At 52.6% G+C, this 15676-nt stretch overlaps 13 protein-coding genes across 13 annotated transcripts; 5 read left to right on the top strand and 8 right to left on the bottom strand.

Annotated features, from left to right (window-relative positions):
• Positions 1-69: 69 nt before the first annotated feature.
• OGAPHI_003139 (uncharacterized protein) lies at positions 70-3564 on the bottom strand (the record flags this gene model as incomplete). The annotated part of the gene is made up of 1 exon (XM_046204086.1): positions 70-3564. The coding sequence occupies one exon, from the start codon at positions 3562-3564 to the stop codon at positions 70-72; it is 3495 nt and encodes a 1164-aa protein (XP_046062302.1).
• OGAPHI_003140 (uncharacterized protein) lies at positions 1670-3094 on the top strand (the record flags this gene model as incomplete). The annotated part of the gene is made up of 3 exons (XM_046204087.1): positions 1670-1927; positions 2035-2176; positions 2802-3094. 3 exons carry the CDS (start codon positions 1670-1672, stop codon positions 3092-3094), a joined length of 693 nt encoding a protein of 230 aa, XP_046062303.1.
• Positions 3149-4763, top strand: OGAPHI_003137 (uncharacterized protein; the record flags this gene model as incomplete). Its single annotated transcript, XM_046204083.1, has 2 exons — positions 3149-3630; positions 3947-4763. The coding sequence occupies 2 exons, from the start codon at positions 3149-3151 to the stop codon at positions 4761-4763; spliced, it is 1299 nt and encodes a 432-aa protein (XP_046062300.1).
• On the bottom strand, positions 3843-4742 carry OGAPHI_003138 (uncharacterized protein; the record flags this gene model as incomplete). The annotated part of the gene is made up of 1 exon (XM_046204085.1): positions 3843-4742. The coding sequence occupies one exon, from the start codon at positions 4740-4742 to the stop codon at positions 3843-3845; it is 900 nt and encodes a 299-aa protein (XP_046062301.1).
• Positions 4764-5089: 326 nt separating the features above from the next.
• OGAPHI_003134 (uncharacterized protein) lies at positions 5090-7804 on the top strand (the record flags this gene model as incomplete). The annotated part of the gene is made up of 1 exon (XM_046204080.1): positions 5090-7804. One exon carries the CDS (start codon positions 5090-5092, stop codon positions 7802-7804), a length of 2715 nt encoding a protein of 904 aa, XP_046062297.1.
• OGAPHI_003136 (uncharacterized protein) lies at positions 5663-6112 on the bottom strand (the record flags this gene model as incomplete). Its single annotated transcript, XM_046204082.1, has 1 exon — positions 5663-6112. The coding sequence occupies one exon, from the start codon at positions 6110-6112 to the stop codon at positions 5663-5665; it is 450 nt and encodes a 149-aa protein (XP_046062299.1).
• On the bottom strand, positions 7462-7767 carry OGAPHI_003135 (uncharacterized protein; the record flags this gene model as incomplete). The annotated part of the gene is made up of 1 exon (XM_046204081.1): positions 7462-7767. One exon carries the CDS (start codon positions 7765-7767, stop codon positions 7462-7464), a length of 306 nt encoding a protein of 101 aa, XP_046062298.1.
• A 26-nt stretch (positions 7805-7830) lies between the features above and the next one.
• On the bottom strand, positions 7831-8787 carry OGAPHI_003133 (uncharacterized protein; the record flags this gene model as incomplete). Its single annotated transcript, XM_046204079.1, has 1 exon — positions 7831-8787. The coding sequence occupies one exon, from the start codon at positions 8785-8787 to the stop codon at positions 7831-7833; it is 957 nt and encodes a 318-aa protein (XP_046062296.1).
• Positions 8788-8810: 23 nt separating this feature from the next.
• Positions 8811-9500, top strand: OGAPHI_003132 (uncharacterized protein; the record flags this gene model as incomplete). The annotated part of the gene is made up of 1 exon (XM_046204078.1): positions 8811-9500. The coding sequence occupies one exon, from the start codon at positions 8811-8813 to the stop codon at positions 9498-9500; it is 690 nt and encodes a 229-aa protein (XP_046062295.1).
• Positions 9501-9864: 364 nt separating this feature from the next.
• OGAPHI_003131 (uncharacterized protein) lies at positions 9865-10566 on the bottom strand (the record flags this gene model as incomplete). The annotated part of the gene is made up of 1 exon (XM_046204077.1): positions 9865-10566. One exon carries the CDS (start codon positions 10564-10566, stop codon positions 9865-9867), a length of 702 nt encoding a protein of 233 aa, XP_046062294.1.
• OGAPHI_003129 (uncharacterized protein) lies at positions 10415-14405 on the top strand (the record flags this gene model as incomplete). Its single annotated transcript, XM_046204075.1, has 2 exons — positions 10415-10485; positions 10817-14405. The coding sequence occupies 2 exons, from the start codon at positions 10415-10417 to the stop codon at positions 14403-14405; spliced, it is 3660 nt and encodes a 1219-aa protein (XP_046062292.1).
• OGAPHI_003130 (uncharacterized protein) lies at positions 12572-14145 on the bottom strand (the record flags this gene model as incomplete). The annotated part of the gene is made up of 2 exons (XM_046204076.1): positions 12572-13602; positions 14007-14145. The coding sequence occupies 2 exons, from the start codon at positions 14143-14145 to the stop codon at positions 12572-12574; spliced, it is 1170 nt and encodes a 389-aa protein (XP_046062293.1).
• A 19-nt stretch (positions 14406-14424) lies between the features above and the next one.
• OGAPHI_003128 (uncharacterized protein) lies at positions 14425-15648 on the bottom strand (the record flags this gene model as incomplete). The annotated part of the gene is made up of 1 exon (XM_046204074.1): positions 14425-15648. One exon carries the CDS (start codon positions 15646-15648, stop codon positions 14425-14427), a length of 1224 nt encoding a protein of 407 aa, XP_046062291.1.
• Positions 15649-15676: the final 28 nt, after the last annotated feature.

Genomic DNA, 15676 nt, shown 5'->3' with positions numbered 1-15676 from the left:
TAATTTCAACTTTTAAAAACGGCTGTGCAGAGATGTTTTATATTGTATATGCAAACTGACTATAAATAATTACGCCTGCTTCTCCGAGCCGGTGGATCTGTTGGAGCGCACTCTGGCAACGTCGTCCAGCAGTTTCTCGTACACCTCGTCGGCATCCTTGTCGGGCACGTAGTACTCGTCGACGGAGTTGGCCGACATTGGCGACTCGGGCCCGTCCTGCTCCAAAGCAGACGAGACCGACCTGCGGCGTGCCGGAGTCTGGGGGCCGTTCGACGCAGAAAACTGCGGGGACACTGTCGACGACGCGGCCATCGACCCCACGTCCACGTCGCTCGGAGCCTGCTCCGCGTCCGAAACCGGCTCGTAGATCGACGACAGCCGCGACGAGTCGATGTTCATCTTCTTGATCAGGTCCGACACGCTCTCGATGCCCTTGGCCTTCATCACCGCCTGGCGCAGCTCCGTGCCAGACGGGATGTTGCTCACCTTCAGGTGCGGCTTCTCCTGCGGCAATGGCAGGTGCTCGGACGAGTCGTGCTGCTGCACATAGAATCCCCACTTGTGGAACTCTCCTTCCTCCTCCTCCAGCTCTTTGGCGTGGATCGAAGTCTGCGACACGCTTCTCATCAGCACCGGCTGGCCCGTCAGATGGTCCACGGGCTGCGAGTCGCCGTCCGCCACCACCGAGTGCGGGTTCGCGTCCTCGGAGATCGGCACCGTCACGGGCTCGAACGCAACCTGGTTTGGCGACACAATAGGCCCGGCCACAATCACGTCCGACGAGGACTTGTGCATCGGCAGTTTCTGGCTCGATCTCTGCGTCGACAGCTTCTTGATCAGCTCCGGCCGCTTCAACACGCCCGGAGCGTCGCAGCTCGTCTTCTTGGCCTTTCCCTGCAGCTCCTGCTCGGAAAAAATATGTATAATGCTCTCCAACGAGTCGTCCAGCAAACAGAACCGCAACAGCGTCTCCTTGCCCTCCAGCGACAGCCGGCCGTTGGCTCTGTCGTCGAACAGCTTGTTCATGATCTTGTGGATCTCGCTCCGCAGCCGCACGGTCTTCTCAACCAGAGCGTTGCTGATGATCTGGTTCTCGTCGTCGTTTTTCGCCTGGTTCGACTCCAACAGCGCCTCTGCGGTCTTGGTCAGTAAAGAGCCGTCGAAAATCAGGTCCTCCTCCTGGTTGCCGCTCTGGGTCAGGTCCTTGTTCAGGAACTTCTCCATGTTGCGCATCAGGTAGAACGCGATTTTCGACGACACCTCGTCGCTGAGCGCGTCGTAGTCGATGTCCAAACTGTAAATATTGGAATTTTTCACCGAAATGTAGAGCGAAGCAGCGTTCCGTTGATTAATGTTCTCATTTCCCAGAAGAGAAACGTGAAGAAGCTTCGGACACTTCTGGAACGTTAAACACAGCTGGATTATGCCCGCCTCGCTCAGGTTGCAGAACTCAAAGTGCACCCTGCGTAAATCAGGGAACTGCGGCAAGAACTCGGTAAGAGTTGGCAAAATCGCAGGGAATAGCTGCGGGTTGTTGCCCAGGTCCAAAAATCGCAGCGTCTTACTCTTGCTTAGTAATTTGATCATGTTTGCACAATCCTCCACCGAAACGTCAGTCTGGTTCAGTGAAAAGAAGATCAAATTGATGTGATCCATTCTTGTGCGGAAGATGTGCTCAAACGGAGCCAACACACGCGAGGTCAGATGGTTGACGGCAATGTCGATCCCGAGACACGTGTTGCTAGGACTGGACATCCAGTCGGCCAAGACCTGGGCTTTCTGCTCGTCCAGGTTCGTGGATGCTAGACCCAGTCTCTTGGTCTTCAAACGCAGTCCGTTGTTCACCAGGTGTTTGAACTGGTCAATTGTGAGTTTGCAACCATTGATCACCAGCTCCTCAATTCCACCCTTGATGATCAAACTTTGGGTAAACAGGTCCCAGTCCATCACCGATCTATAAAAATGTTTTGGTGTTTCTGGTCTGATCCGCTGTTGACTCAGGTCCAGCTTTAAAATGGACTTGTTGACCGTGAGGAATTTGCAGATGTACTTCCAGCCTTGTTGATCAAATGCAACGTTTCTGAAAGAGAGCTTTTCCAGCGTGGTGGACCGCGACAAACTGATGAGCACGATCTTGATCATGGTGTTGTCAAGGTACACGTTATCGAAGATCACGGTAACAATGGGGGCAATGGCAAGGAAGTCCGAGAACGATAGAACGTCAATCAAGGTCGGTTTCGGGTTCAGCATCTTGAGAACGTGAAGAGGCCGCACTTTTCCCTTGAGCTGTTTAAGAGTGGCTGGAATAGGAAGAATCTCTCTTAGATGGCAGCAACGCGTGTACAGCAGGTCCAACGGCAACTCCTCGACCTTGACGTCCTTTTCCGGCTCCACAGCCTCCTCTTCCTCCACGTCGAAATAGTTCACGTGCTGGTGCAACGGGGTGTCGATATCGACGTTATTTCTAAACTCCTCGAATTGCTTGTCTCCCCATCCCTCATCCTCATCGTCCTTGTCCTTGCCGAGCTTGGCCAGCTTCTTGAACCCGCCCACCTCCTTGGCTATTCTGAGGGCGGCCTGGTGGGCCTCCTGGGCATGTTTTCTGCTCTCCATGATAGCCAGCTGCTGTCTTTCCATGGCCTGTCTCATTAGAGATTCGTCCACCTTGGGGATCTCGTCCTTTGTCTGGTTGTAAGAGGTATCACTGATCCCGATCGATAGTTTTGGAGGCGGGACGGTCAAATCCTCCGGAATCAGAACATTACCCTTTTTGGGCTTTCTGGACGGAATCTGTTGCTGAGGATCTTCAGGGAAGTCCTGCAGAGCAAAGTTGACACGCTTGAACGGCATACGCTCGAACTGCTGCTTCACGTCGTCGACGCTCGACACAGAGTCCGACCGTTCTGCCACAGACGCGCGTCTTGATCTGGGGCCGTCCGACTTCCTGGACGACACAGAGCTGCGGTCGCCGCTTACGCAGTCCACAACCACCGATTCGGGCACGGTGGGCGGAACAGGGTCGTGGGGCGAGGCTTGCGACGATTGCGACTTGAACTTGGACGAAATCGACGAAAACAGAGACTGTCTTCTTTGAGTCGGAACGGCCGGCGATTTGTCCTTCGAGTCAGAAACTGGGAGAACGCGTCTGATGGGGTTTGACAGCGAGCCGGACCGGGATCGCGTGGATCCGGATCTCGCGAGCCCTGTTTGTGATGTTGGCGAACAAGCCAATGTGTCTTGGCCTTTGCAGGAGTCTGCTCCCGCGGCAGACACCGTCTTCAGCGACGGCTTGAGCTGTGTGGACGTCGATGGCAACTTGGAAACAAACTCGCCCTGGTCCTGGGCGGCGGGCTGCTGCTGTGTCTGGCTCTGCGCGGCCTGGAGCTGTGCCTGTTGGATTTGGTTCTGGACGTCGAGCGACACGTTGTTGCTCTTGCGCGACAACTTCTTGGCTGCCTTGCCCCGAAACAGCCAGTCCACGTCTCCGTTGGAAACACCGGGACTCTGGAACTGCTCGGGCGGCGTGAGGTCTTTGGACAAATCGTCCTTGAATTCTTGGGCCATCGAACTAAAACCAGTTATAATCAGGTCCTGCTTGGACCTTTGCGATCACCTGTGGGAAAACAAACGGTAGAAACACTCAACAGTGCAACAACTATAAACGATCTAATCGAAGATGGGCAATCGCCACTGAGCTCACTGGAAGTTTAATCAATAATATTTATGCTGGTTTGAAGCCTTTAAAAAAATCGTCAACTCCGGGGATAATTACTGAAAGCGGTGCGAGGTGTACAACTCCTGTTTCGTTGCCGAAGAAATAAGATTTATAGGTATTACATAACTTACTCCTGAGCAGACTCCTTGAAAGCAGCAATCTTGGCAGCAACTCTGGCTCTTCTCTCCTCCTTGGTGAGCTTCTTTTGCTTGTACTTCTTGGACTCGGCAGCGTATTGCTCCTTGGTGAACTTCTTCTCGGTTGGCTTGAAAGATGGGTCCTCTCTGATCTTCTCGTGGGCCTCGGTGTAGACGTCTTCGACAGCGTCAGCGTCAATGTCGTCGGCAATGTAACCTTGGAAGAGAGTTCTGTACTTCTCCTCATCGTCGTCCATCAACTCCTCCATGTACTCAGAAACGTGACCACCGAAGATGTACTTTCTCAAGACCTCGGCATCAAGCTCCTCAGCCTCGATATCCCAACCTGGGAATCTGGATGGGGAGTGAGGAATGTACAATCCACCGTCGGAAGCACCCTTCAAGGCACCGAACACTCTGGCACCGGTGGTGGTTCTTTGCAAACCAACGTCCAAGAACACCTTGAATGGTCTTGGGCCGTCCTCAACAGCCTCGGTGAGCTCGAACTCACCCTCGACCTCCTCAACACCGGTGTAGGTCTCGTCCAGACCGAGCTTTTGCAAAGCTCTTCTGGCAACAAGCAGACCAGTAGCGTAAGCAGCAGACCAGTTGGTCAAACCGTGGGTGATACCGTATCTTGGCAGCTCGTGGGCGTAAGCAGCAGTCAAAACAACATCTCCGGTCAAGGTGGAAGACACAATTTGGGTGATGATGTCCTTGTTGGTGAATCTAACAACCAATCTGTACTTTGGAGAGTTGTACTTGGCCTTGTGTTGAGCAACAAGTCTCTTTCTGGCGTAGTAGTCAGTCTTTCCCTCAGCTCTTCTTCTGAAAGGAGTCTGGTAACGGGAGTGGTAGGCGGAAGTCTTGAAGTCCTTGGTGAAAGCCATTGTGAATGTATTAAGGAATAAATTTTTCAGCACCGGTTGAAAAAACTTTAAAAAAAACCGTGAGTGGCCGGGTAACTGTTTTGGTTTTTTCAGAGGAACCCATTTTGTTTGTCCACCCTTGCACCACGCGCAACTCCTCGATTAATAATTAGAGAAATCTACAAGGAGGAACAACACCAAAGCCGTCAAACTCGTTGCCACTAGCCATTGCAGCTAGGAACTTGTTTGGAATTCTGTGCGGTCTATAAATATTGACATCGAGAGTTGTCTTTGAAAATCCGGGCTTTACTGCATTCTTCATTGCTCTTTTGTGAGCCCTTGCCTATACAATACACAAGAACCCCAACATGAGTGGGATCTGGCCGTTTTTCAACTCGTCGTTCTCCAACGCCACGATCAACAAGATCCTCGCGGAGATAGACTTGGATCAGCAGCAATTGGGGCTCAAGATGTCCGATTCCTCGGCCTCTGACCAGTTACCGTCGTCTCCGACCAACCTGACAGCTTCCAAGCTCCTGCAAACCATCCAGGAAAACGATCATCTACAACAGTCTCGCATGGAGCCTCCTGTTTTGCATTCCGAGCGCCCGCATTTAAATATCTCGCTGTTCAACAAGCTGATAGATCAGCCCAGTTTTCTGGACGAAATCAGCTTGGCCAAGAACCAGCGGCTCATCACGTACGTTTCGCAGCCAGAGGTGTTGGAGCTGATGATCGAGTACATTCTGGTTTCCGTGGACTTGTCACGGGACAGGAACGCGCTCGACGCAAGCCACAATATTTTCGAAGGTGACAACAACGTGGAGGTGGAAGCGGAAGAAGAAAAGAAACCGTTGGACGTGTATGAGCGAGCCCTCCAGCGTTCACACACGTGTAGCGACCTGCTGGTGCTTTCGAGCGGCAACACGGTGGCTGTGTTGCTAGGCGAGTCCAATCTCCTGGAAAAGCTCTGGACAGGGTTCCTGGACAGAGACGTGGACGAGTTCTTCCAAACTCCCAAGGTGTCTCATAGCGACGACGAGAGTGAGACAGAGCCCGACAGGTCGACGGAGTCTGCGGACTCTGATCAATTTGCATTCAAGCAGAGCCACAACGTCACTCTGTTCAACAATTTCCTCAAGCTGATCGACAGCATCGCCACGGCCAACATCAACGGACTGATGAACTTTATTCGGTTCCAGCAGAAGTCGGCGCTGATCACAAACCAGTTTCTGAACTTTGTGCCGCACTCGCCAACGATCTGCGACCTGCTGGTGCGGCTCGTTTCCACAGACAAGCCGTACAACTCGAACGGGCTCATAGAGATTCTGGTGGACCAGGATCTCACGTACAATCTGTTGAAGTTGGTGAAAATCCACTATGCTGACCATCAGATCCAGGACAATCTGTGCAATCTGCTGAATGGGATTGTTGGAATCAGCTCAAACGTTGGATTTTGGGACGACTCGACACAGCAGCAGCTGAACGAGTTTGGAGAGCCATTGGACACCGAGCAGGCCCTGGCTGCTCGCACCAATAACCCAAACATCGGGCCGAACGATCTCACGCGCCAGCTGGTGTCGAAGAAGTGTGTTCTGGAGATGCTGGACGTGCTTATCAACTATGGTCACTATGGTCTCGTGACGGTGGTTTCTGTGGTGATCGAGGTGATCCGCAAAAACAACTCAGATTACGACGAGTTCGACTGGGTGCAGTCTGTGGAGGCTGTTGCGCTGGAAGAGGCCGAGGACTCGGACTCGGGCGACAAAAGCAGCAGAAACCTGCCCAACTCAAGAGACCCTATTTATCTCGGTGTGATGCTCAAGCTGTTCTCGATACATTTGGACGAGATCAAGGACAACTATCTCACCGACAAGTACTACAAGCTCAACAAGGTGCCGAAGCTGCAGAGCTCCATTGGCGACGAAATCGAGCCGTTGGGGTACGAGCGGTTTAAGGTGATGGAGCTTGTTGCGGAGCTGTTGCACTGCTCCAACATGATTTTGATGAACAAGTCGCCCAAGCTGGACTATCTGATGTACAAGCGGGATCTCTGGCGGGACGTGAAGAAGACGGAGTCGTTGGTGATGGATGCGCTCAATGACGCGATCAACGACGACGTCACCAAGCCAATGGAAAAGATGAGTTTGGACGGCGACTCAGACAGTTTATCTCGTGTGGGCGGCGAGGAGTACGTCAAGTTACCTGTTGACATGTCGATCGGCAACTTCTTCAAGCTGCGCCTATTGCAAACGAACAGCGTGCCGTTGGTGATCCTCAAACTCCACAAGTTTGCGTGGAACAATTTCATGCACAACGTTGTTTTCGACCTTGTGCAACAGGTGTTCAACGGGCGACTGGCCAATTGGGACGAAGACCGCGCCTCGAACCAGGAAGAGACCAAGTACGACGACAATCTCAGCCTGAACAAAGTTCTGATCTGGTCTCTGTTTGGTGACTACGACACTTTTGACGTGAAGGAATTCGACTCTGACGAGGAATACCCTGGTTTTTTCAACCTACCCAACTACATTCTTTACTGCTTCAATCTTTCCGAGGAGTACGAAAGCCACCACGACTTCAAGCTGGGGTATATGGGCCATCTGACGCTGATAGCCGAGGAGATCCACAAGTTCCAGAACTATGTGGAGAACTTTGGCATGACGCGCGAGGACCAGACGTTCGAGGTGCTCAAGGACGACAACGATGTGTCGAACCCGTACTATTTGAAGTCGTCGTTCTATATTTTCAACTCGCTGTTCGACAAGCTGTTTGAGAGCACGCAGTTCAACAAGTGGATCGAATTCATCAACTCGCGGCTGAAGGAGATCAACTCCATGTACAACAAGGTTCTGGGCAACCCTGCCGAGCTGAGCGACAGTCTCGTGGCCGACGACGACGAGGAGGACGAGATCGGGTCGACACCGATGGTGAGCGACCGGAACGTGATCTTGCTGGACGACGGCAACAACGACGAGTTTCGCCAGGAGCTCGAGGTCATAGAGGGCGAGGAGCAGGACGTTGACGGTGGCGATTTGAGGCCCATGAGAGATGATGAAGGTGATAGAGGGAGACGGAAGTAATCTGTACAATATGACGATGATACGAATTAAGCTTTTTTAGTAGCAGCCGGCTTGACTTTTTTGAACTTGCCGTTTGGCAGCCGTTTAAGCGTTCCTTGATCTTCTTGCGGAATGTCCTGTTTTTGTGTTTTAGTAAAGAGCCACCGGCACAGTCTCGCAACGAGTGTATCTTTCCATGTGATTTCTTGAATTTCGTCTGGAGTGACTGGCAGCAGCACCTCGTCTTTCTCCTTTCTGGTGCGACGTTCTTTGCGGTTTCTTGGAGCCTGTTCGTGGCGGAACACCTGGCGACCGTCGTCGTCGACGTCAAAGTCCTCGCCTTCTATTAGTTCGCGGTCAACAAGCCAAACGGTTCCGTCGATCTTCACCACAAACAGTTTGTCCAGATGAAACACTCTGCGGTCGCTGAAGTCGCCAACAGGCAGCATCGACGGACCAAACGCTTTGCGCTTCAAGTCCTCGATCAGTTTCTCGACTCTGCGACGCTGCTGCTGTGCGTTCATCTTGAGCATCAGATAGTGAACAATCGAGAACAACACAACAACAACGCCCACGGAGGCCACAACGCCCGGCCGGAACTTGCTAAACACGTAGTTTGTGCCCGTATAGGCCGGGAACCCGCGTTTAAGATAGTAATCGTACCGTTCTCGGCGGTCTCCTCGAAGAATGGACCCAATCAACGACAGTCTTTGGAACCGTTCTTCGGCCTTCCTTTTGATTCGTTTAAACTTCTTTTCCGACACTCCGTCCTTTCTGCGCACCTTATCTGGGTGCAACTTGCGGCTCATCCGTTTGTAGGCCTTGTTGATCTCGTCGTAGGACGCCTTGGGCCCGTTCTCCACGCCCAGATACTCGTAGAAATCGGTTTGTTTCCTCGAGTCCTCCACCAATTCGTTCTGGAGCTTGAAAATCTCCAGGTCTTCGGACGACCATGCGGCAAACACCGCCACACTAAACAGTGAAAGAACAAACAAGAGCTTCATTGCAAAAAAATATTTTCCCCTTCATGTCTTATAACAACACGCAGTTGTATCTGTTGATTTCGGACCTTGTTCGCTCGTTTTTGTCCGCGTGTGTGTTTCTACGACTGGGGATTCTGTTCCCTTTGACAGGTCCGCGGTTCTTGCCCGGGGGAATCGCCGACTTCTTCCTCACGGTGTACACTACAAGTGTCCTTCTTGACGGGTTCGAATACGTCACGATCTTTAGACACGTCCCAAAGACAGGGGTGCCGCGCACTTCGGGGAGACGCATTCTGGCGACGGTGTTTGCACGCGTGTTTCTCACGGCCGCTCTGCTCAACTACCCCAAGGCTGCTAAAAATATCGCCTTTAGCATCGTCATTCTGTGCTCCTCGGTGGTGGACTTCTTCAGATACACGTACAACTTCTACAAGGTGCGCACGTACGGCGGGTCTGTGGGGTGGCTCACGAACCTGCGTCGCGTGTCTTACACGTTTGGACAGCCGGTGCTGGTGGCCAGCGAGGCGGCACTGATCTTCCTGTGTCTGCGACTCGTGGAAACCGAGTACGGCTACTACACAGACTACCTGGACTACGACTGGTGGGCCAACAAATTTGCATTCATCACCAAGACAGTGGTGTACTGTTATGGGCCGGTGTTCTACCTGATCTATAAGACCAAAGTTGCATCGTTGTGGAAGAACACAACCAAATCCCACGTCAAGACAGAATAAGTTCACGTGTACACTCCGACGACGGAGGCCAGGAACAGGATCCCAAATGCGGACGACACGGCGCCGGCAACGGCAAAAAACACATACACAAAGCTGGTTTTCTTCTCGGACCCGGGGAACGTGACGCAATACAGTCCGCTCACAGCAGCAATGCTGAGCAGGACCAGGGCCAGCACGGCGTGGTACGCCACGGGCACCAGTTCGTGGAAATAGGTGTACGAGGAGTACTTATCCTGGCCGGTTAGTGGGTGACAATGGGCCCCAACAGACCCAATGAAGAGTAACTCACCAAAAGCTCGTTAAACATGATAAATTAACAATTTAGAAATATTTCACGTTTCTTGGCTACACCGGCAATTATTTATTACTCGTACTTCTCCTTCTCGTCGATCAACTTGCCGCCGTCTTCGTAGTGCTGCCAGACCTTGGCCCGATGCGCAACCACCTGGTCAAACCGCCGGATGCAGAAGTAGCCCTCGATGGTGGTCAACACCAGCCACTCCAGCTGCGCATCCGCCGGCACTCTGTACTTGTAGAAACGGCTCACCATGAAGATGGCCACCTCGATTGCGTGCAGCGTGATGGCCGTCATCAAAACAAAATCGTTGTATGGCCGGAACGCCTCAAGCCAATGATTTGGAAACGGCAGCACTCTGGTGAGAACAACGTTGTATGTGAAGTTCGGCATCACTTTACCGGCCATCATTATACAGACGGCAATCACGATACCTTTTTCGATCACGTTCTGCGGATACCAAACCTGCTGGACCTGCAAATGGCTGAGTTTGCGTTTCTCGGCAGCCTGACGAGCCAGTTGCAACAGATGGGTCTGGACCTGTTCGTAGGTCTGTAGTGGTTTGTCGAACGGAATGGGCTTCAACATCTCCACCTCCAAACTGTCGTGGTTGAAAACGATGGTCAAATGGTCGAGTCCCACCTCCTTGGCCTTGATGTTCTTGATCTTGTCGTCGATCTTGACCTCGCCGTAAACGGCCAACAGGTCCTCGAGATTCGGCTTGAACTCCTTGTTCAACACGGCCACCAGAGAAGTGCTCGTCAGCGACATAATACAATACCCAGATAACTTTGTGGCCTGTGCCGTATCTGATTATCAGGACGCAAACGGCTTAAAAAAGTCACGTGCCGCGTGTCCGCCAGGCGCCGCTGCGAATATTGCGAGAAACCCCGGCTGTGTAAAAGAAAGCTCTCCTCTTTAGACAAGTTAAAAAAAAAAACACAGACCGAAGGCGGTGTGAGCAACTATACGATATCCGGCCAATTGACCCGTTGACCTCCAAGAAACAGCACTTCTACAGTTGGAGCGTTAATTCCATTGGTTCCGAAATGAGTTCTGTGCCAAATGCCAGCTTGATTAAGCTCAAATTGCTAGAATGTCTTAGATCCTCTGACAAGGACAAACTGCGTGAGCTGATCACGTACTGTCGGTCATTGACGCCGCCAGATCCACAGATAGCAGCACTCGACCGCCAGGTGCTCATCTTTGCCGTCCAGGTGGCTCCCCTGTCCATTATAGAATACATCGTCCAGAATAAACTCGTGCAGGATATAAATGCCCAGGATGAGCAGGGAAACACGGCGCTACACTATGCAGCCATATCTGCACGGAACGACGTCATCAACGTCTTGGCCGCGCAGGACGAGATCAACGACTGTATCGTCAACAAGCAAATGAAACAGCCCATCGAGTGCTCCTCCAACATGGACACCGTGCAGGTGCTCTCGGACGTTCGCACGAGGTTTGTGGAGGTGAAGGCGAACGAGCTGCGAAACGCGTTTGAGGCCCGTCAGTTCCCCGTCCTGGAGAAGCTGCTCAGCAACCCAAGAGTCAAGGGGCTGTTGGACATCAACGGAACAGATCCCGTCACCGGCGACACCGTGTTACTGGAGTTTATCAAAAAGGACGATATACAAATGGTCAAGTTCATTCTGGAACACGGTGGCGATCCGTTCAAGCGCAACCTCAACGGTAAGCTGCCGATTGACTCGGCCACGTCGTCTGCCATGAAAAAGATCATGAAGGACTCGTGCAACCACCAGACCATGATAGATTCCACCAATCAGACCGGTCAGCCACATGCGGGACCACCCACTTTCAAGGGTTTTTTGAAGAAATGGACCAACTTTGCCGGCGGATACAAGCTTAGATGGTTCATTCTCGATGCGGAGGGCAGATTGTCATACTACAGCTCGCCAAACGATATTTATAACTCTTGTCGAGGAATGATTCATTTGGCCAGCGCCCAATTGCGCATGGACAGTTCCGAGAAGTCCAAGTTTGAAATTATCATCAAGAAGCGGGGCCAGAAGTCGTCGTTGAAGTGGCATCTCAAGGCCAACCACGTTATCGAAACAAATAGATGGGTCTGGGCTTTACAGAATGCCATTAGGTACGCAAAAGACCTTGAGAGACAGCAGAGACAGTCGATTGCCGACGAGCAACAGCGCACCAAGCTCAGCTCGCGGAACAAGGAGAGTTTCGAATCGACTCGATCCAACAGTACCCAAAACATCGGCAACCGTGGCCCCCACGGCGAGTTACCAACCTCGCCAATCACATCGCATCAACGGAGTTTCTCCAACACATCGTCTGTTTCTGTTTCTTCAGATGAGGAAGGATCGGGTCCATTGTCGCCAAACACCAACAAGTCCTACAAGAAACCTATGCGGAAGCTGTCCAAGCTGACAAAGAAGACCAAAGATGCGTTCAGTCTTCCAGAGATCAAGGAGAACTCTGATTTGAAGCTTCCACAGCAGAAAGATCGGTCTCCGTCTGTCGGTTCGTTTGGGTCGAGCGGAGAAGCTGGCAGCAAGCTGACTATCTCCTCGATCCACGAGGATGACCGCGATAGTGCATTGGATGACGACGACGATGATGGAAGCAGCTCCAAGCTCGACTTCCACGACAGCAGTCTTGCTGATCCGGAAGATATCAGAGAGCCAGGACTGAGCAACTCCGAGCTTGCCGTGAGCAAGAACCAGATGAAGATCGAGCTGAGATCGTTCGGCGAGTTTTTAACTGCTGCGGAGGCCGACGAGTCTATTCCTAAGGATCAAGTCATCGAGGTGGCCATGAACGTGCTTTCGAACCTGACGAATCTGTCGGACACGCAATCGGAGCTCATCACCAAGTACGAGACCAAGTTCGGCAAGGTGATCGACAGACAGCAGGAAATCTCGAAAATCTGGGAACACACGCTCAAGCGGCTGGAATTGGAGATGCAGTCTCGCGAGCAAAAGATTGTGGAGTTGGAGGATAAATTGCACGGACTTAAGAAATCTTTGAAGAGCAATCCAAATATTGTTCGTGCTGTTTCGGAAGCTGCTCCGACCGAGACTCCGCAGAACAAAGTTGATGAACCAGAGTCTGAGGAACCTAACCAGATAATGCTTTTCTTGGGAGAAGAAGAGGAGTCTGACGAGGAGTTTTTCGATGCGGAGGACGATGGGTCTGAAAGTGGTCCGGAGCCTGCGGAAGCGGGCAGTGAGACCGTTCCCGTGGCGCAGGCGAGAGAGGATGCATCGGCCGACTCGTCTGAGCAGACAGCTGGCGCTGCCGACGACGCACGCACCGAGAAAACGGTGATCAACGAGCCCGAGGAGATCAAGGGCTCAGACTCGGTTGTTGTGAATGGATTCCCGCTCAAGAACAACAAGCAGCTCGAGAGATACGACAAGATCAACTCGGAGGCCACTTTCATGGGGTACGAGGACCCAATCCGGACCACTTTGCAAAAGGAAGACAATAGACCCAAGATCTCGCTGTGGAGTGTTCTGCGGTCGATGGTTGGGAAGGACATGACCAAGATGACTCTGCCTGTTGTTTTCAACGAGCCAACGTCGTTGCTGCAGCGGAGTACCGAGGTGATGGAGTACGCAAGTCTTTTGGATAAGGCTGCGTCGATCGACGACTCTGTGACGCGGATGATATACGTTGCAGCGTTTGCGGCTTCGGAGTACGTTTCCACCGTGGGGCGGATTGCCAAGCCGTTCAACCCGCTTCTTGGCGAAACGTTTGAGTACGCGCGTCCGGACCAGGGGTACAGAGTTCTGGTGGAGCAGGTGAGCCACCATCCGCCTATTTCTGCGCTGTTGGCCGAGTCTGCTTCGTGGTCGTACTACGGAGAGGCTAATGTGGATACCAAGTTCTACGGCCGGTCGTTTGACATCAAGCATTTGGGAACGTGGTTCGTGGAGCTGTTCCCTGGGGCCGGTGTCGTTGACAAGAAGGGCAACAAAACGATTTCTGAGACCTACTCGTGGAAAAAGATCAAGAACTCGGTGATTGGTATCATTGTCGGCAACCCAACAATCGACAACTACGGTGAGATGGAGATCCGCAACCATACAACGGGCGACTATATGAGCTTCAGTTTCAAGCAGCGTGGATGGAGAGCCTCGAGCGCCGGAGAGGTGAAGGGAGAGGTGTTTTCGAACGACGGCAAGCTCAAGTACACTGTCGGCGGCCATTGGAACTCCAAGATCTACGCCAAGGATATGACGCGCGCGGACTCTCCACGGTTCCTGATCTGGGAGGCCAACCCAAAGACAGAGATGATGTTCCATCTGACCAACTTTGCAGCCTCGTTGAACGCTCCTCAGCCACATCTGTTACCTGTTGTTGCATGCACCGACACGCGACTGCGGCCCGACCAGCGGGCGATGGAGAACGGCGAGTACGACCTTGCGGCCACAGAAAAGACTCGTGTGGAGAACAAGCAGCGGGCGTCGCGCAAGGCGCGCGAGATGTCGGGCGAGGAGTACCTTCCGACGTTCTTTGCGCGGGCCAAACACCCAATCACGGGCGAGCCGTACTGGAAGTACAAGGACAACTACTGGGTGCCGCGGAAGGAGGGCAAGTTGAAGGATTACAAAAGTATATTCTAATGGATGCGAGCGGGAGGTTTCAACGTCTTTTCTGGGCTCTGTCGTACAGTTCCCGGGGCCCCTTGAGCTTGTGGTTTTGGAATGCAGGTTGTTGGAAGTTTTCTTTGCCGACTCTGCTGGAGAGCTGCTGCTTGATGTTTGGCGGTATTTGGTTGCCAAATAGCTCTGTCAGCACCTTGTTCATCTGGAGCCCGAGCATGTAGTTGAATTCATTCTTGTAGCCGTTTCTAATCTCCTCGAACTTGAGGTTCATTTGCTTGCACTCGTCGTTCAAAGCGTCCTCGAACTTGACGAGCTTGCGTTCCTTGAGCGCGATGTCTGCCTCACGTTCCTTGAGTTTCTTGTCCCATTGGGTCATCTCCCACTCCTTGCGGAACAGCTTGAACGACGCGTCCTGTAGCAGCTGGTTGACCGTGGCTCTTTCGTCAGGGTCCACGATTAAACACGCATTGATCACCATTTGGAGCCGGTGCGAGTAGTGGTCTGGGATCGGCTCGAAGTTGCCGGCCTTGATCTTCTCCTGCAACGCCAGGTGCGTTTTCGCCTGGAACGGCGGCTGCAGCGAGCACAGCTCGTACATCACACACCCGAGCGACCAAACATCGCACACCGGGTCGTACGGCCTGTCCATGAGCACCTCCGGCGACATGTAGTACGGCGTGCCCACGTACGTCTTGGCGAACTCGTTTTCGTGCTGCAGCCACTTGGCAAGCCCGAAATCGCCCAGCTTGATCGAATACCCGTCAGAAAGCAGGAAAATGTTGTCTGGCTTGATATCACGGTGGATAATCACCTGGTGGTCCATTGGTTTCGGTTCCAGCTCCGGCGACGATTGGAACAGGTTCTGAACGGGCTCGATCGCCGTGCCGTAGTGACACATGTACAACGCGTTCAGCACCTGGGTGAAGATCTGCCAAATCAGAGACTCTGGAACAAACTCGTTTCTGTCCTTGTACTTTTTAATCAGCACCGATAAGTCGCCCCCGTCGCAGTACTCCATGTACAGATGCACCTGATGCTCGTTCTGGACGTGGTCGTGGTGCAAGTACTGCACAATGTTGGGGTGTCTGAGCTCTCGGAGGATGCGAAACTCGGTGCTTAGCTGGTGCTTCTCCTTGTTGTTCATGGCCCCATACGAGATCTCCTTGCGAACAAACACCTTGCCGTCGCTTCTGCGTCTCACCTTGCGCACACAGCCAAACGACCCGCGGCCGATTAGCTCCAACACCTGGAAGTCGTCCATTGATATGTTGTATTTACAAACTTCCAGA

This window comes from Ogataea philodendri (genome assembly GCF_020536065.1).
Source record: "Ogataea philodendri strain CBS6075 chromosome Unknown scaffold7, whole genome shotgun sequence".
NCBI lineage: Eukaryota > Fungi > Ascomycota > Pichiomycetes > Pichiales > Pichiaceae > Ogataea > Ogataea philodendri.
The sequence above is the reverse complement of the archived record's forward strand: the minus strand, read 5'-3'. Positions and strand labels throughout refer to the sequence as shown.